Source organism: Rhinolophus sinicus, chromosome 8 (assembly GCF_057876585.1).
Source record: "Rhinolophus sinicus isolate RSI-liver-muscle chromosome 8, RSI-T2T, whole genome shotgun sequence".
NCBI classification, from domain to species: Eukaryota; Metazoa; Chordata; class Mammalia; order Chiroptera; family Rhinolophidae; genus Rhinolophus; species Rhinolophus sinicus.
The window spans coordinates 75,271,370-75,291,608 of NC_142508.1; the positions used below are offsets into that span (position 1 = coordinate 75,271,370).

The 20,239-nt window shown below is 37.3% G+C and overlaps 1 protein-coding gene across 5 annotated transcripts in view; it reads left to right on the forward strand.

Moving 5' to 3' along the window:
- The window catches only part of RPGRIP1L (RPGRIP1 like), an 85,946-nt gene that overhangs the window by 53,603 nt on the left and 12,104 nt on the right, over positions 1 to 20,239 (forward strand). For all 5 annotated transcript variants that reach the window (XM_074314869.2, XM_074314868.2, XM_019732369.3 and 2 more), the window contains 4 exons: positions 925 to 1,026; positions 1,467 to 1,629; positions 2,635 to 2,708; positions 16,915 to 17,098. In XM_074314869.2, the coding sequence (XP_074170970.2) occupies positions 925 to 1,026; positions 1,467 to 1,629; positions 2,635 to 2,708; positions 16,915 to 17,098 (523 nt within the window). The remainder of the gene's footprint in view (positions 1 to 924; positions 1,027 to 1,466; positions 1,630 to 2,634; positions 2,709 to 16,914; positions 17,099 to 20,239) is intronic.

Below are 20,239 nucleotides of genomic sequence, written 5' to 3' on the forward strand. Positions count from 1 at the left end.
TGTATTTACAATATAGTTATCACTGTATAACCAAAAACTGTTTTTATTTACATTAAAAATTAATTATAAAGGAATAGAAATCTAACTAGTTATTAACAGATATTATCATTGGGTTTTGGGAATGTGGATTTCTGTTCATTTATTTTATGTTTTCTTGTTCATCTTTCACATTTTCTATATTGGGCATGTTAACTTCTAAAATAGCAAAAATGATAAACTATAGTTTAACAATAAACATCAGTTTATGAACCATGGAATAATGGTTGATATAAATTGATGTTTGATACAGTAAAAAAGATAATATTGATCATAGAAAGCATGTACCTATTCTAGCATAGGCAATTGTTTAATTACATGAGTAATTAAACATAATTTATAATTATTCTATAAATATTAGAAAATTTAAAAAAATAAGCAAAAAATTTAAAACAGCAAAACTAAATTCCCCCAAATCTAGATACCCAAAGATAGAATTTTGGTTAATTTCTTTCCATACTTTTTCTCGTGTAAATGTACACACCTATGTTTGTTTGAGTGTTTGTTTTTTAACAAAACAGTATACAACTATATACATTGTTCTATAACTAGCTTTTTTACTTAACATTATATTGTAAACTCTTCAGTGTCAGTAAGTGCAGATGGACATTATTAGGTTTCTCATCGTTACATTAACCTCAGGTATTTAGACGCACCATATTTGATTTAACTAATACCCTATTGTTGGACATTTGCATAGCTCTCCCTTTTTTGACATTACAAACAATGCTTCAATGAAATACACTTGCAGTTCTTAAACTGCATATGTGTGTGGTGTGTGTGTGTGTGTGTGTGTGTGTGTGTGTGTGTGTGTGTGAGAGAGAGAATGATTTGGGATTTAGTAATAATACAAAATAACCTACATGCATGTTTTTACATTACTATAAGGAGACTTCTGCTCCTCCTGAAAGTAGAAAGGAAATTTCACCAGAAGTGGAACATACACCAGAAATAGATATTAATGTGCCAACTGTTTCACATATTCCCGAGGTATGTATTTATATCAAAATTATTTTGAAAAGTTTAATTTGGTTCTTAAAGACTTTGTCTTTGTATTGACATGGATTAGGAAATCACAGCATTGATCTTATTTTTGTATGTGACTTCCTTGGAATAGAAAGGTGAAAAATATGACACATGTAACAGGTACAATTATGCTGGTACTAGCATAATATCAAATAGATATGTGAATTAATGTAAAATTTATTTTGAGATTAATGCATTGTTCCTTTTTAATTTATAATTTTCATTTAGCTGCATATTTTCATTTGTACAATTTAAGTGATTATTTTCTAATGAATCATATATATTGCATATCTGTATATTTAAATCTCAGGCTTACACACTTTATTATTCAAGTGCTTCAGCAAAAATGCTGTACATGTGATCTAATCGGTGATAAACATATCAGTGTGCTTTTGTTTCTTCAGGATTCTCAAGAAAGCTGTGTAGATAAGGTAAAAGACGATACTGAGGAAATGCAACAAGGAAAAGATGATGATGTGTCTTTACTATCCATGGGTCAGCTTGCAGAACGAAGTTTGAGTTCTTCTGAAGATGAAACAGAAATAACTGAGGAATTGGAGCCGGAAGGTGACTTTCTTTTTTAAATTGACATTGTGTATTTAACTCTTAGCTTTGTTTAATCTGTTAGAGTATGCCCTTTGGATCATCTTCATTTAAGTGGATCTACTTCATGATACCTATTTCTCGACAGAAATGATGGACGTGGTTCAGTCCCGTCAGCTGTGATCAGGTGGAATTGTGGCAAATCTGCTTATTTCCACTTGGAGCCACAATAGAATGATAGTGGCTTTGCTGACCGTGTCCCCACATTATATTTTAAATGGTTTTATACTCTCTTTTGGTTCTGTACTATCATCTGGAGTATTCTAGAGAACTTTTTAAAAAGTAAAACTAAAAACTCAGACAAAAAAGACAATTTATGACATTATTTAATTTATATAAATATCTATAGAAGGCAAACTAATCTGTAGTGACAGCCAGCATTTAAGTTGTTGCCTGGGAAGAACAAATGGGAAGAGAGATGAAGAAGTGAAGAGATTACAAAAAGACCTAAGGAAACTTTTGGGGCTGATGGCTATGTTCACAGTCTTCCTTGTGTGATGATTTCATGGAATTAATGTATATGTCAAATTATCAAATTTTGCACTTTAAATGTGTGCAGTTTATTGTATGTCCATTTTAACACAATAAAGCTATAAAACTTTTTAAAATGTTTTTAAATAATAATAACTTGATTCTTACACAATATTACTGGTTAAGCTGTAAGAAAGTATCTATTACCCTGTCTTCTTTTAAAAAATTATTTTTTTAAGTTCATATTAGAACAAGCTGTATTTTTATTTCCTTTGTTTCTACTAAAACTAAACTTGGAATTTTCTGTCATTTTTTTCTCTTTTCTAAAATGTAATGTAAATGAAAATATCTTTGCTGCTAAAAAAGGTTCAGACCTGATTATCATATTGTTCTTTTGAGGTTATCCTTATAATGTAAGCTTATTTCTCTCCACTTCACAAGCTACAAATATAACTAGTTTAACAGATTTAAACCACTAAAATTTTGGTGTTTTGACAGATGAAGAAGACAGATCAGCTTCTGACAGTGATGAGTGTATTATCCCGGGTCCTACCTCCAAGAATATCAAGCAGGTCAGTAACTTGGCACCAACTAGAAATGTTCATTCATAGTATATCAGTTTCATATATGAACATCTTAAGGCAAAAATATTTCCGGGAAAAAATTAATATTTTATCATAATCTTATTCAAGTAATCATCTAGTATCAGAAACTTTTATTTACAGTTTCATTATATAATGGACTATAACATGTAAACGTTAGTTTTGCTTGCGTGTTAAGAGTACCTAACATTCAGTAGCTTCAATAGGTACTTGCTTAAACCAGTTCACTTCCCTAACTTCTTTTCAGAACCATTGTATAAAGATGTGTTAAATCAAATCTGAACTTTAAAGAATTCAAAATGTGAGATGACATTTAAAATTATAATAATGTGCAAATGTGAATTAATAGACCCTTCATATCTAAATATGTCTACCAATAAACTGCTAAAGTTACTTCATTTCTGCTAAAAAAATTAAACCTTCTTAGACAGTAATTATCTCACGTAAGTATATTTTGCTTGTTTTGTAGCACATTGCTGAGAAGTAGTATGTCAACTGAAACTTTGAAAAGAAAATTATACTTTAATTTATATGGGAAGTATACCACTTACTAGAGCAGGTATAAAAAAGTTTTTAAAAAGTAAAGTAAAAAGTTCTAGCTTTTCTATTTGTCTACGTTAATTTTCCTATAATGATTAATTGTACTCGTTTTTAGAATCTCTACTGTATTGGTAAGAATTGCAATACTTCTTTTAACTCTTAAAACTTTTAGCGTAATCTGTGCAGATCAAATGCATAGAACAGAATATTTCAGTTATCACAGATGTCTCCATAGAGAAAGTCTTTGTTTCTGTGACTGATAAATACAAATGATTGATAAATGCAGACAGAACAGTTCATCTGTCTAAAGTTATAGTTTTATTACTACATAATTATTAATTATCATAACCTCATTTAACCTGTAACATCCTGATACGTGGAATCTTTATTGTTCAAAATTGATACTTCAGGGAAAGGGAAAGAATTTTGTATATGGTTCCCTGAAGACTTTTAATTATAGCATTTAGTTCAATTTAATTTTATTTTGCTTTATCAAGTCTGAAATTGTTCAATTATTTATCAAACCAATGAATAGAAATTCTCTACCTTCTATTAGACAATTTTGATAATGGGAATCAATTGGAAAATGGGCTCCTTGTGTGGGATTTAGCTTTATAGTCATTTGTATTAGTCAGGGATTTCCAGAAAAAAAGCAAAACATAGGATGTATAAATATAGAAAGAGATTTATTAGAAGGGATTGACTCACGTGATTATGGAGACTGAGAGGTCCCAACATGTGCAGTTGGCCAGCTGGAGACCCAGGAGAGTCAGTGGTGTGGTTCCGTTCCGAAAGCAGGCAGGCTAGAGATTTAAGAAGAGTCAGTGTTTCAGTTCAAGTCCGAAGGCAGGACAAGACCATAGTCCCAGTGAAGGCAGTCGGGCAGGAGGAGTCTCCTCTTACCCACCCGTTGTTCTACTCGGGCCTTCCGTTGATTAGATGCCCACCCGCATTAGGGAGGGCAGTCTGCTTTACTCAGCAACTGAGTCAGGTGTTCATCTCATCCAGACACACGCTCCCAGACACCCCCAGAATGTTTGACCAAATGTCGGGGCCCCTTGTGGCCCAGTCAAGTGCACACATCACTTTATTAAGAACCTCCCTTCATTACATCAAGCACAGTAAGCCTGCGTGTTTGCTTCAGACATTTCTCACGTCTCAGTAAGGAGTTTTCTGCAGGACTTGGCCTGCCTCATCGGGATTTTTGTATGCTTGTGTGGTTTAACCTTTTGAACATGAAAATATGAGAAATGAGATGTTGACTCCGTCCCGGTACAAAGGGATATTCTCATTCAGTCAGTCTCCAAACAGCCCTCCTTCCTCCTGTTGTGAACCAGGGATTCCCAGCGACTCCCCATCTGCACTTGGTGATCCCTCCCTCTGAGGAGGTCAGTGCAGTGCTCTGGCCCTGCCCTGCCCTCAGGGAGCACCCCCATTACCTGGGAAGGCGTGTTCGTGAGAAGTTCAGTAGGAATGCAGCAGATAAATCCCAGCATAAAGCAGTGGTCGGGACGCACTACCAATAGTAATATCGGACTCAGATATTTGAGCTGAAGAAGAATTAGCTGTTTTCTAGCCCTTCCTCATTTTCCAAAGGAGCAAACTGAGATCTTGAGAGATGAAGTGACTTGCTCACAATCATGCAACTAATGAAGGAAGTTCAGAGGAGGGAGGAATTTGGAGTGATTTTTCAGTAGACTTTGCAGAGGAGGTGCCCATGAGCGGGCCCGCCCACCCCCTTCCCTTTCTTGGGTGCTGCATCACTGCTTCCTCTCAGCTTAAGCTGACTCTCTGTCTCACTTGCTTGTTGCCCAAAGGTAGCCACGCAAAAATTCCCAGCCTCAAGGAGAGAGATCTGGTTAGCCATGTCTAGCCTCAGATTGCGTCCATTTTTATCAGTTGTTCACCCTTGATTCATTCAGTGTGGCCAGTCCCACAGTAAAAAGGAGTGTCCTGCTCTAACTGTGACATCTCAAAGATGGGGATATATGGCAGCAGAGAGACAGTTGTGGGCACTTCTAGGCAGGCATGTACGTTTCGTGTTTCAAAAGGCAAGAATACACTAAGTAGAGCAGCCTTTCTGTGTAGAGGAACACAGGGCCTCAAGTACAGTGCAGAAGGCTAAACGTTTCGGATTTTATCCTGTGGATACTGGAGAGATAATGCAATAGTTCATTTAACTTTGTACACATTGTGTTCATCGAAATCTAAAAGTAGCTTGCAAAGTATGGGAAAATGTTATCTAATTATACCGCCTTAGACGGTGCTTCTCAGCTAGAGGCGATTTTGTCCCCCAAGGGACATTTGGCAACGTCTGGAGACATCTTTGGTTGTCACGATGGGAGGGACTGCTACTGGCATCATAGGGTTGCTGCTAAACCTGCTACAGTGCACAGAGCCCACAGCCAAGAGCTCTCTGGCCCCAAACACCAGTGTGCTGAGGTCGGGAAGCTCACGTGACACCTGCAGCGAGAAGGGGTGAGTGCCAGCAACTGTGTCTCCGGGGGATGGTGCGTTGCCCGTGGCGAAGGTAGAATAAAGAACTTCAGTTTAACAAAGAACTTCAGTGAGAGAAAGAACTGTTCCTCTGAAATAGTCAACTAATTCTATTGTACACATACCTTTTTCCTTTAGCATAAACTGGGGTTTTTCCTTATTACTTCTGGGACAGTCATTGCGTTACTTTGCTAAGGCTTAATACAGCCTTTGCTCCCATTCCAAAATGTGATTTCATACAATGGTTTTAGACGACATCTCAAATGTGTGAACGTCATTTAAAGCAAGCAACCGCTCTAAGCAATAACTCAGTCGCCACTAACCAGCTCCCAGGTGCTTTTAAAAATTCTACTTTTAATAGAAGGTACTGCCCAGTATCTTATGTTAACAGGTGAAATTCATTTTGTTAAACTGTATACCAAATATAGTAAAATAATATCAGCAAACATAGGAACAGAACTCAAGAGATCATTGTCACGGTGAAATATGACATACAGCATTTTCTAGTGATTGTGGCTGTTTCTGTGTGCTGCTTTAGCAAATCATTTAATGAGTCCTGGGACTTTCTTCTTTAAGATTGTGAAAGTGGGACAAAGAACTGCACACTCTTCAGCCATGACCACCAGTGGTTAACATTTTGCTACACGTTTTTGTTATCATTTCTCTTCTCTCTCCCATGTGTATATGCGCACATATGTATGTACTTATTACACACATTCTTACATAGTTGTAGTGAATCATTCGAGAGTTGCGTGAATCGTGCCCTGTTACCCCTAAATACTTCAGAACAATCATGTACTACTAGTACCTAATCTACAGTGCTCATTAGAATTTTTCACTGGTCCCAGTGGTATCCTCTATACCATTTTCTCGATCTGGTCCAGGCTCCTACCCAGATCACACTTTGCATTTAGTTTTCATGTCTCTTAATCCACACCGGTTTGTCAGCCTTCCTCTGTGTTGGTCCTTCATAACATGGACGTGTAGTACAGCTGCAGACCACTTCTATTGTGGAATACCCTTGGATTTGGGTGTGCGTCATGTGTCCGCATATTGGACTCAGGTCGCTGTGAGGCTGGCAGGAGCTCTGCAGAAGCCGTGCTGTGCTCTTCCCACTGCGTGGGACCAGGAGGCACGGGTGTCGATCGGTTCCATTGTTGACGACGTCAACTTCGGTTGAGGCATAAACCTTTCATAAGCTTAAAAATATTGGTGGCTCAGTAGTTTCTTCTTTTGTCTCCTCCTTAAGCACGGCTTCAGGTAGAAATCCCAGGACAGTGATACACGGCTTTCACCAGAAGGAAGGTGTTATTGAATGGCTACTATGTGCTAAGCACATCTTATGTAATTTCTCCTCTAATTCTCACAACAGTTCTTCATTCATTAGCCTCTACTGTGTGTTGCAAAAGAAGCACTCCCTGGCCTGAAAGAATTCGCAGTCTGCAGGGGAAACGATCACAACACATGGTCGTCAACAGAGAGTGGAAAGTACAGGGTGCTTGGGAGCATTGGGGGGGTGCGGGGCGCCTGGCTCAGCAGGAGGGACGCTCCTCAGGGATGACTTCTTAGAGTCCCTGAAGCTGGAACCAAGTGCTGGAGATGATTGGCAGTTAGTGAAAGCCGAGGAGGGATCGTTTGAGGCCAAAGGAAGAAAAGCATGAGAATTCGAGAGAATGTGGACATGGCTGGGCTTAAGCCTATGGCCCACATGGGGAACCCCAGAAAAATATTCTGGAAAGCTGGCCATGTCCAGAGCATTGAGGCCTCTGCATTGAGGCGGCTGAAGTCTATCCTGAGATTCTGTGAGCAGCCAATGAGGATTTTCAAGGGATAGGGAAGAAAATCACTTATTCATTAAACAGGTATTTCATGGGCATTTATTGTGTACCCCGCCTGATTTTAGAGACTGGGAGTATAGCAGTGAATAAGAGAATACGTCTTTTGCTCTTATGGAGTTTACACTCTTGAATCACATTTTAAAGGATCATACCATCAGTAATGTAAAGGATCGATTAGAGGCACAGAGTCTAGTTAAAAAGTGGATAACCCTACTCTGTGGTTATCCGACTTTATAGGTTTGTTTTTAATTGCTTCTACCATACTGTCATAAAATTGAGACTTAGAAGTAGTGTCCTGGATAAATATCATTTATGCCAATTAAACTATGAATTTGAATTATCTACTACACTATGTAAGCAATTTAAGATCATTCAGCTTTTTCTCCATGTTACTGAATCTGACAGCTCATAGTTATTGCTTAGAAATGTCGATCCTTAAAAGGAATCTAACGGATTTCCCAGGACTTAGACATATTACTTGGTTCTTCCGCTTTTCTTCACGTCTGTGATGTATAATTAATCATAGATTACTTCATTTTGTTTCATTTCATTTACAACATTTATGAGCTTCACTTTGTCAGAATGAAATGCTTGTCCCCTCCTTTCCTTTCCAAAGTGGCGTAATTGGTGTTAGCATCTTTTTTAACGGGCTACATAAAGTTTAGTGGCTGGATTAAATCAAGTCATTAACATAACGTGCTACCCAATTTGCCCCTCTGTCTCTTCGTTTCCAGGACATCAAAGTGCCGCAGAGTACCAGTGTAATCAGGCTTTGCTGGCCTGTCAGATTCCGTCGGCCTGATGACTGCTGCGTTTACTGAAAGGCTCCTAGGCATGATAATTAATAGGGGGGAGGGTCTGAGAAATGGAAAACTTTGGGCATTTCTCCATGAATATTTTATTCATTTGAATAATCAGAAGTTAACAGTATCAATTTGATGTATAATACATTGATTAAAAGCCTTGTTTCAGGTCCTCAAATTAGACATCAAAACTGAAAATTTGCATTTGTCACGGCATTTAAAAAAAATTAAGCCTTCTTTCACATTATTTCTAATTTTATCATTTAAGCAACACGGCTTTCAATTTTCACAACTTGCCATGACTCACAGATTTCTTAATGTGTGCCCACAGGTGAGAATGGGAACTCACAGGCTGGAAGAGCAATGGACTCTTTCATGCGATGCATATTTACATCTTTCTCTTTGTCCGTTCCTACTAAGAGCAGTTTTGTAAAAACTGCCATATCCAATTGGACTAAATTGCCATTCCACCTGGACACCAGGTTCTCACGAACACTTGACTGACATTTCCAGGTGATCGCAACCATGGTGTTCAGCAAAACATGCTGGAAAGCTTTGAAAGGCAAAGTGCATAAAGCAACACACTACTTTGAGAGTTCATTTAAAAATTATTAAATCACTTGAGAATCAAATGTGATATCCTATCAGAGGGTAAAATAAGCCCCTCCCCATGTTTTAGGTAATCTTAAGCTAGATGGGAGAGTAGGTTTCAAACTATATTTTAAGTAAGTGTTGAATTACTCTCCTGATAATAATTGCTTTTAAAACTGTTTATGTATTGCGACTTTGTTATTTTTTACTAATTTACCATGGACTTCTTTCCATAGCAGTATACTCTGTTTCTTTTAACATGAGCATACTATTCTATTGTATAGCTTACCCTATTTATTTAAATAATCCCCTTTCGATGGACCCTTAGGTTTCTATCAGTTTTTGAGACTACAAATATTTCTAGTTAAAATGTTGCTTATTCAACGTAACATTTTTATACATAACAATATATGAAAATGCCTATTTGCTCACATCACTCTTTGTCTGACTAATGGATAAGAAATTATATCTGCCTGATGATTCCACTTAAAAAGAAGCAAACAAAAAGGTATATGCATATACATACTCGTCTATTTTTATATGAGCATACAGACATAACATTTAGGTTTATGTAAGCAAAGAAAATATCTGGAGGTACATAATCCAGACACTGTCAGCAGTGAGTATGCCTGGGACGTGGGTCGAGGTCCCCAAACTATGGCCCATGTACCTAATCCAGCTCTCTGCCTATTTTTGTAAGTAAAGTTTTATTGGGACATGGCCACACTCATCATTTACACGTAATTCTGTAGCTGCTGTTACTCTACAAGAGCAGAGCTAAGTACTTGCAACAGAGACCACGTGGCCTGCAATGCGAAAAATACTTGCGATCTGGCTCTTTACAGAAAAAAATTTGCCAACCCCTTAGTTAGGGGATGGGAGAAAACAAGCAACTTTTATACTTTCTTTTTTAGGATTGATATTGTTAGGTTCTTTTTAATGATGAATGTAGATTGTTCCTAAAAAGGAAATAGTGTGTTAGTGTATTCTGTACTGAAATGTTAACTAACTAAGGAACAGTTGAATATGCATATAGTAGAAGCTTTTCTATAAATATCTTCGAAAGGGTCAATAAATGTAGCTTAAATCTTTTTTGGTTGAGGACAGTGGTTCTGGAAGCGGGGGCCCCACCCCAGACCCAACGAACCAGAAACTCTGAGACTGGGGCCCAGCAGCCTGTGTGCTGCAGGCCCTTCAGGTCCGTCTGGGGTACAGTAAAGTTTGAGGATGGCAAGCTCAGGGAAAAGCAGAGCTTCTCACCATGGCTGCACATTAGAATCACCGTGAGAGCAGTTTGAAATGCCAAGGCCCAGACTCCACCCGAATCAGTTAAATCAGAATGTTGCTTAAAGCTCCCCCCGCAATACAAATGTGCAGCCAAAATTGAGAACCACGGCACTACGACATCTGTTCTCAATGATGGTGAACGTGGAATAGCCTGGCAAAATCACCTGAAATTGAGGGTAATTTTAAAAATTCTCTCCTTCCTTCACATTATACTGCCACAGTAAGCCGTAGTTAATGATGGAAATGTGTCGTATCCCTCAGGTGTGTTCGAACAGGAAAACATATTCCAGCCATTGCTTTACAACATGTGGTAACAAGCTCCTGTCATTTGCTGACCATTATGGGTGTGGTTTGCAGGGTGTGTGGGGAGACAGTGACGCTGTTCTCAAAATAAGCACCCCCAACCCAGCACCATGTTGGTCTCCATCACTGAAGCTTTCAGTATTTGTATCGTTTGTTCAATATAGGACCTTTTAACGGAACATGAGAAATGGTAGGCTCCTGCCCCTGATGACAACTGGGTTGGATTTGTTGTGTTTTGTTTGTAAAAACATTATTACTGTGACAGTGTGAGTTTCTATTTACTCTTACTTCTCCCAAAGAGCTGTTAGTTTGGTGCAGAAGTAATTGTGGTTTAAAAGGTTAATAATTGCAAAAACCGCAATTACTTTTGCACCCACCTAGTATTATTTTTTAAAAAAACAAAGACTTTTCCATCAAAACTTGTATGAAGAATAGAGATGATTCCTCACAAGAGGAAGCTTTGTGAGGTCGATGGGACTTGTTCCGAGTCTGTGAGATGACTGCCCCCCCAAGCCTGACATGAAGAAGGGAAGTTGTGAGAATTGCCACTAATCAGTATGGGTTCCTACCATACTCACATTTTGCTCTGTCAGTACCAATGGCAAGTTTGATTTTTTTTTTTTTTTTGAACCAACAATTTTGAACTTGTCTTAGAACTCACCCCAATTAAAATTTAGCTCTTAGGAGGCCCAGACATAGACCATCGCCCTCTATTTCCATTTTGTCTCTATTGGTTGCTATAAAGTACCTAAGTTCTACATACTGAGGTTCCTACAGGCAGACTTACTTGTATTTACACACACACACACACAAAACATTTCTATGGTGATAAAAATAATGCTCATGTAAATTCATATAACCATCTGGGGAGTAATTTGATAATCCTGTGAAGTTTAATCTTATCACCCGGCAATTCTTCTCCTAAGAGAATCACTCAGGTACACAAGAAAACATAAAAGGATATTCAAAGCAACATTGTTTGCAATAGCAAAATTGTTCATCAGTAGAGAAAAAAATGGACTATAGAGTATATATATAATATAAACCTATATAACAGTTAATATGAATTATATCTTAATTATAAACATGGATAAATCTCAAAATATAGTATTGAGTGAAAAAACAAAAATTGCAGAAAGATCAATAGAGGATGATACCACTACTATAAAATCTAAAAACGGAAAATAATACTATGTTATTTATGGGTATATGCATATGAAGTAGAAAATACAGAAGTATGTTTGGGAATGAAAACGCACCAACTTCAGGATGGTGGTTACCTCAGGGGAAATAAGGAAGGAGTGGAAAGGAACTGGGGAGTGAGGACTTTATATCTGAAATATTTTATTTCTTCAACAATAATAAAAGCGGTTTTAATCAGATAGAGCAAAATGCTCACATCTGTTTAAGATGTTGAGTACTTGACTATGCCAAATTATTCTCTATACTTCATAATTTAAAAAGTTAAAGAAATGTTTATTCATTGTAGAAATTTAGAATGAAATAAAACTCACACGTAATCTCACCATAGCTAGATTTGAATCTAACTGACTGAAACAAGTTGCGAAACCTTTATCGTAGGCCGTTCTCAGTTAAGCAGCCCTGTGTTTAAGGGCTGTCAAGTCGAATTAGGTTTTAGAAGCCTAACAACCCAACTCCAGTGTGGCCGCTATGATGGTTGAAACCAGAGGAAGAATTCCGCATGATCCTCTGAAGTAAAACATAAAACCCTAAGCATGCCAGTCAGAGCCCAAGTAAACACTATAGAAAAATACGGCCTGCGATGTGCATTAGCATCGCTCAGGAAGCAATAGTGGACCTGAGCCAAAATCATGGGAACTATAACTCGTTTCTCTGAGAGCAACACAAGCTGTCATCACATGTCTAGATCACTCAGCCCCATAATGCACAGTTCCATCTACACCGACAGCTAAAGATAAGTTGCACACAGTTCTTATTTGAGCGACTTCTATTATGTTCGTCACAGTGAGAGTCTTAAAATGCTGCTGTATATGCTGATGTTGACATCTTGCTAACTAAGGAAGCTAATAGGGCAATTGGGGAACAAGACACACACACACACACACACACACACACAAAGCTACTGAGAAGCAGCGCCGTCGCTAATCACAAAGGTTCACACACACAGAAAAGAAACAACCGGGAAAGCCTAAAGCCTGTACTGTCCGGGCAGCTCCCCGTGTCTGAAGGATGCGTGCCCTGTAGTCACGGCCTGCCATGCTGCTGTAGTGATTCTGAACAGACAGTATGCCCGTGTCTGACACGGCTTTGCTTCATCCACTCTCATTTGTATATTGTTTCCCCTTCCAGTTCTCCTAATTGAACGTTGTATTTCATTTTTTCATTATGAAAAATTTCAACCATACAGAGAAGTTGAAATAGTGGTACCCTACTGCCTAGATTCTACAATATTGACCTGTCTCTGAGATCGTCCTATTCAATTGTAATCCAGAACAGCAAGATTTCTGTGTATTTTTCAACGGTTAACAGTCACCAAGTTTGCAAAACATAATAGGCAGGATAACTATTAGTTAAAGGAGAAAACACTAATAACTGCAGCTTCACGTGTGTCTGGCAATAGATGAAAGATATTCAGAATATGTAGGAGATATTCAGCCGCCACTGACTCCATATCATTAAGTATTTATTGAGAGCCTACTATGTGCCAGATCCTGAAAAGGAAGAATAAGATACGGTCCCAGCCTCCAAGAGCTCAGTCTACAGAGAGAGGCAGATATGGAAACACATCCACATTTGTGACCAAAAAGTGCACGAGGGCCCAGAGGAGAAACCACCTCACCCTTGGAGAGCGATGATGCTCTCGTAAAGGAGAGCCTCAGATAAATGGAATTTTGTCTGATGGAGAAGAAGATTTCTGACGCAAAAGCCGGGCAATATAAACAGCAAACCACAGGTCTGGGGAAAGTGTTAGAGTGTAGGATACTAGAAAGGTTTTCAAGCAGGTGATGCCCGGTTAGTTTTCACAGGGAGAGAATGCTTCCACAAGAGCAGTTGTGGCTGCAGGCAAGGGATTAGGGGCAGGAGTGCCTCCCCTCTGGTGCTGCCATCAGAGTAGAGCCACTCTTTTTGAGTGTCTGCTGCATACCACAGCCATGATACAATAAGCGAGATAATTGTCCCCGTGTCACTGAGCTGGTAGTCTTGTACTGTCTGTCTGCTTACAGTTTTACCAACCACTGATCTTTTATGATGCCTCCTTCTTTTCTCCCTCCTCCTTCTATGAAACTTCAGCCTCCTAGTATTAGGAAGCTGCTATATTAGTTCCTCCCTCAGATCAGATGAGAACCAAAAGAAGCTTCTCTAGAGATAAAACAGAAAAGAAACCGCATCTTGTTTTGTCTTTATAGCCCCAATAGCTGACACAATGTTTAAATATCCTAAGTTTTCAATAATTCAACGAATCATGGAGATATTTAGGTAGTAAAATGAACAGGAATGGGTGAGCTATCGGATATGGTGGATGTGAAAAATGGAAGTGGCAAGAGTGACTCCAGGGTCTTGTGGTTGTAGGTGGCCAGGTAGACGGTGATCTCACCACCTGAGATGGGAGATGTCAGAGGATGAATGAAGACAGGGGCAGAGAGGAGGTGGCAGGAGAGCCAGGGAGTTCATGTCTGTCACTAAGTTGGAGTCGTCTGTTATGCAGCTGATGTGCTTCTTAATCTTCAAAATTTTCACATATAATCTAGTTGAACTTTTGATTCAGGGGCATAAATACAACCAGAATCATTCCAATGTTGAAAAATAAGTTGGCCAGCACCGTTGGCTACAACTTATGTTTAGGAAATTCTTTATTCAGAGCACGCTTCCCTAGATACATACTATTTGGAACTTACCCCTTTTGGATTTATTTTAAGTTGATTCATGTGGCATCAAAGGAATCAAGAAATGATAACTAATAAGCTCTGTCAATAATACCAGTCAGAGAATTAAAAAGGACACATGATAGAGGTAATGAGGCTATGAGGCTGGGGGGCGGAGGGAATATTTAAAAAAGTGAAACAGGACCAGAAAGAAGATAGTCATCATAAAAAGAGTTTTAAAGCTCTTTTATTTCTTTGGATAATACGATGGGTTTTCTTGGTTTTGGTTTTGGTTTTGGTGGGTGGATGGGTTGGTTGGTTGGTTTGGCTGTGATCCAAGTATCCACTTTCACTTGGAATTAGATTTTTGTGTATCGTCTTATTTGACAGCCTAAATCCATTCTGATAATGCAAGTTTTCATATATGGATTCTACAGTTAATATATTATTAATAAAATAACCACTTAAATAAATTTGAGTCCTCTGCTATTTAAAAGTTCATTTGTCTCTTCGTTGGGTTCTGTGATAAACAATTTTAAATTCTTATCTTCACAATGTAAAAATAACCATGTCTACCTCTTTTTCTTTTTTATAGCTGTGTTTCTTTTTTATTTCTTTTGTGCAGAAGCAGGAAGGTTTTATAAGATGTATTGTTACAACAATTCCAAGTTTGTCAAATTACCACTTACGTAAATGAGTCAACTATGCAGTCCTGCATTTGAACCAGAATGATAAAATGTATGTGTATGCAGTATTTTGACAGCCACAATACATTTTAAGGGAAAAAAATAATATGATTTAAAATATTTTCTTGACCACGTTAGTCTTCGGCAAGCAGAGAAGGTCTTTTCTGAAGTGAGATTAGACAATAGAGCCAACTTCATTTTTTATGCACGTGAACGGAGAGGGCTTGAGGTTATTAGTGGAAACCGAGTAACCTTTCCAGGCTTTCATCTCTTTCTTTTCAAATTTGAATATGAAAAGCATATTCAAGTCAAAGACCATCACTTTAATGACATTTGGCAGTCATTTGATTTATTAGGTTTTAGAAAAAATTTTCCTTTAAATATTTCATCATACTATGCTAATCCTAGTAATATTGCCAGCTGCAGCCTTGTACCTGTATTAGTGGAGACAGAATGGTGTGGAATTTTCTCTGTCATCCTAGTAAAATTTCCATGAATCTACTGAATAATAAAATAACCTTATTGAAATATTCAGATTTGGGTTTTTAGTTAAAGTGTCTCAGAATACATAATAAAAGAAAATGTCTTTTGAAAGAAGGGGGTAAAATTACTTCATCAAATATTGAGGGGGTTTGACAGCGATGGAAATTGTGTTTTATGGGGATATTTTTACAACAGGATACTTATGCTTTTCAATTTGATTAATTATATTGTATACTTTGAAATATCTAAGTAATGACTATGGTAAATTTACACACTGATTTATATTTAACAATGAATTTCTAAATGTCGGCCATATAACCAGGTCTTATTTTCAGGATTTTCTAATTGTTATTTGAAGTTATGTAATTTACAGTACCATGCCTTTGAATTTAGTAAAGGGGAATAAAGAACAAATTTAATATTGTAAAACCAAACATTTAACTGAGTTATCTTGGCGCGATGTAATTTTTAAGTCATAGTCTATTATTTGTTTTAAATCATTACTCCAGGAAACATAAACATATGTGACTCCCATAATAATATCTGTGACACCAAAATATATTAAATAATAACTGAAGTGAAAATTACACGATCAAACAAACACATATTTGAGTTGTTAATTCTGTAAAAATTATATTAAAATAAATGGCAAGAAAATGTATTAAATTAGATTAAAAATTTATTTTCTTTTGTTTGAAAACATTACTTATTGAATGAAGTATGTTATGGCAGAATATATAAGAGAACAAATGATAGTTTCTACTCTAGTTAATATGGATTCGCATAGCTACGTATATTAGCATAACAGCTATAAAGTACTCTACAGGCTTTGATCTCTGAATAACTGAAACTTTCTCAGGTACTGTAGATTAAATAAAAGCAGTGATAAACATGTACTTCATTACATAGTTTGATACAAGGCCCACTGATACTTGTCATTCTGAAAGCAATCGGAAATGAAGATCTCATAATCTTCCCTCCTGATAGACTGCTAGTGGGTATTTATAACCTCGAATGTAAATCAGGAGACTATTGCCCTGACACTGTTAACTTCAAACCCTTGGGCATTGGAATCTCATTCTCTCTCTCTCTCTCTCTTTCTCGCTCTCGCTCTCTCTCTCTCTCTCTCTCTCTCTCTCTGTCGTGAATAATCTATCATGTGTGACTAAATAGTAGTGTACCATGCGTTCCAAAAAAAGAAACCCACGGGCCTTCATGTTTTATTTAAAACTGATAGTGAAAAAGAGTAAAGGATTTTTTTGTTCATTTGTTTTGTTTCCTTGTTGTTTTTGTTCTTTAAACAGACGTCAGACGAAATTCGAATTGAAATCATAGCTCTAAGACTTAATGATTCCCGAGTCACCGCGGATGACACTATCCAAAGGCTCTTTGTGGAATACCGATTCTACAGTCTTCCTGCCGTGGAGACCCCTGTGTCACTCCCCAAACCCAAGAGTGGGCAGTGGGTCTACTACAACTATAGCAATGGTATGTGGTTCATTTATAATATAGATGGTTCTTTTTGTCTTAGCTGTGAAGGAAGCTGAAGGAACAAGGAGAAAATGTAGTTCTCTACTCTTCATACAATATCACAGAAGCCTTGTCAGGATAGATTAATAAAAGTCAAACCCATAGCATAAGGATTAAAAAATTGAAGTAGAATTGAAGAAAATTCTGAAGTAACACTGAAGTTAGAGAAAACAAAAACAGTGGGAAAATAATGTTTCTAGATGTTCCTGCTATATCATAGTATCATTTTTAAAATGCCACCTCGGTCTACAACTAAATTTAATCAAAAAATATGATATTCCAAGAGGGGAAAATGTAGTTTTTTAATCATATGATTTCAGTGATTCAATGGCCTAATTTTTTCAACATTTCTGATCAATGTGATCCCCACAGATGTTGTCACAATACATGTAGATATCTCTCCAGTGTCTAGATGTTCAGGATTTTAATAGAATGTCATAAAGTCCTTACAGTGTCTTTTCATCATTTACCCCACACATCCATTTCTCACAGCAGGCAGGCTTTCTCTTAATTTAGAACTTCATGTGTCAGCTAGTTGACATGCACGTCTACTGGACCAATACAGACCCAATAGACAACCTGTAGATTCTTCCACTAACCAACTTTGATGTTCTTAAAACAGTATGTGTCAGTGTATAATTAGAGAGGTGTAAAAAGTCATGTCAAGCTGCCATGACTCTAAGTTAAAACTGCTTATTAAGTTCTCCTAAAGCCTATATTAAAACAAACCATTTGAAAAAATAAAAACTAAATAAATAAATGTGTAACTCATCAAAGAAAAAAAATAAGTGTTGCATTATCTTTAGCAAAACAGGCCATCCCATGCTAGTTGAACATAAATGTTTTTTCTCACCAGTTTTATAAATTGCACTTAACGAATATGTATTATCATGCTATTGTACCAACAGCAGTATTACAAATTTTTGTGATTACTTTTTTTTACGCTGGCACTTTTAGAAATGTGTTCATTGCCTGAGAAAGTGATGGCAGTAATCACAAGGGTCCAGAGATCTGGTCTCATCTTCCCCGTACCCATAATTCTTACCAGTTATGTGAACATAGGCAAGATGTTTCAATGTCATGGTTCCCAGTTTTCTCATCTATGGAATAAGGTGCTAATAATAAGGTGCTAATAAGGTGCCCAAAGTCCATAATTCTGTAAAATCAGGTGGGTTGAAAATCACATGAGAAGTAAGTTGTGTGGGCAGGACAAGAATCCAACCCCCCCTTCCTTTCCCTGACTTGATATAACAGAAACGTTTCCAAAAACTATTTTCTCGAGCTTCGTGTAGCTCTTTTCACCACAAAGTACCAGAAAAATAAATCATATCAAAAAATGATAATATTTGCATATCCTTCATTGCAGGGGAATCTCCTTGAATCTTTGGTAAATAAGTAACTGTCTCATCTAATTATTCTAATGATTTTACCATCCACTTGTTACTTGATGTAAAAGGTCAACATAATGTAACCTTATGCCTTCAAATCTTATAAAATGTTAATGAAAGTAATTGTATTTGTGAAGTGACTTTTTAATTCATACGGAAAATTTAGAGAACCATTAAGTACATGCCATCTCCTGTTTGAGCGCCATACCTGTTGAGACATTAACTAAACCTCACAATGATTTCACCCTGCATTAGAACTTGAATCTGTTCTAAAGGGGCTCGTCTGTGAGGCCTAAAATAGGCCTATAAAATGGGAGGTTTGAATTAGTGATCCCCAGTACTCACACCCTAATTCACTCTTTGTTAAGAGATGCTAATACCAGTTTCACCTGCACAAAAAAGGTATCTTTCTGTGGGCTACTAACGGGAAAAAAAAAAAAAGCCCAAAGTTGAATTCACTTGCTAAATAGTGATAGCAAGAACAAAACAATTGTATTTTATTAGGCTTGAAAATTTTGCTGATAGAATGCTGAGAAAGCAAGAGAATAGTTTGGAAAAAGAGAAAGATTAATGGTAGATCTGAAGAATGTTGTCTGGGCTGAATAAAGCCTTTTAGGTAATTGACAGTGAGAAGAAAAAAGATTAACGAAATTGTCCAAAGTTTTTATGAGACTTATGCAGATCTGTGCTCTTAGTCTTTGAGCATGAACATCTATCTTTTGGAACAATTAAAGTTTAATTCAGAATATGAAAGGGATGCAGGACTTCCGATTTTGTTGCTAATAGGAGAAACTTGGCAAAGATAAGGATTGGGGGGATGATAACGCTTTGGCAAAATGATATTTGAGATTCAATGTCATCAACCCTTTATAATTAAACCATCTGCATTTCTTCTGCCAAATGACACTAATAGAGAATATAAGGATATATCCAACCTGCAGAAGTGAGGGATACGTTTTTAATGGTAAGACAGTTCAAAATCAGCTCAAGTATTTGGACTACTGGTTTGTATCTTTTTGAGACATACGCTTTCAGGAAATTTATGTCCAAATCTAGCAAGTCCTAAACAAATGTGATTTCTGATGAGAATGAAAGGTTAGTAGCTTAACTTTTGGAGAGTTCTGATACTGTTCATAATCACCAGAATTGCTTTTTAAAGGATGTATTTGAATTTTTGAAAGTATAGACCTTGCTTATTAAATGGATTGGGGTGACATTATAGTTAGTAAAATTATACAGGTTTCAAGTAATTTCTATAATACATCATCTGTATTTCGCATTGTGTTCACTTCCCAGAGTCAGTTCTCCTTCCGTCACCATATATTTGACCCCCTTTACCTTCTTCTACCACCTCCCTCCTACCTTACCCTCTGTGTCTATGAGTTTTTGTTTGTCTTATTCGTTTGTTGCTTTCAGTTTTACATGCCACGTATGAGTGAAATCATGATTCTCAAGTTTTCCTGTCTGGCTTTCACTTAGCATGATAATCTCAAGATCCATCTAGTTTCAGAACATAAAATGGATGTCCTTGGGACCCTGACCTAATTAGAGGTGGTCATGTACCCTATTTCCCACGTGTTCAACACAAAAGTGTTCACTAGTTCCTGATCCGATTCAAGAATTGGGCAAAGGGATGTCGGACTCCACAGAGGTTCTCAGTGTGTGGCGTCCTGACCAGCAGCAGCAGCTGGGAAGGTGTTAGAAATGCAGG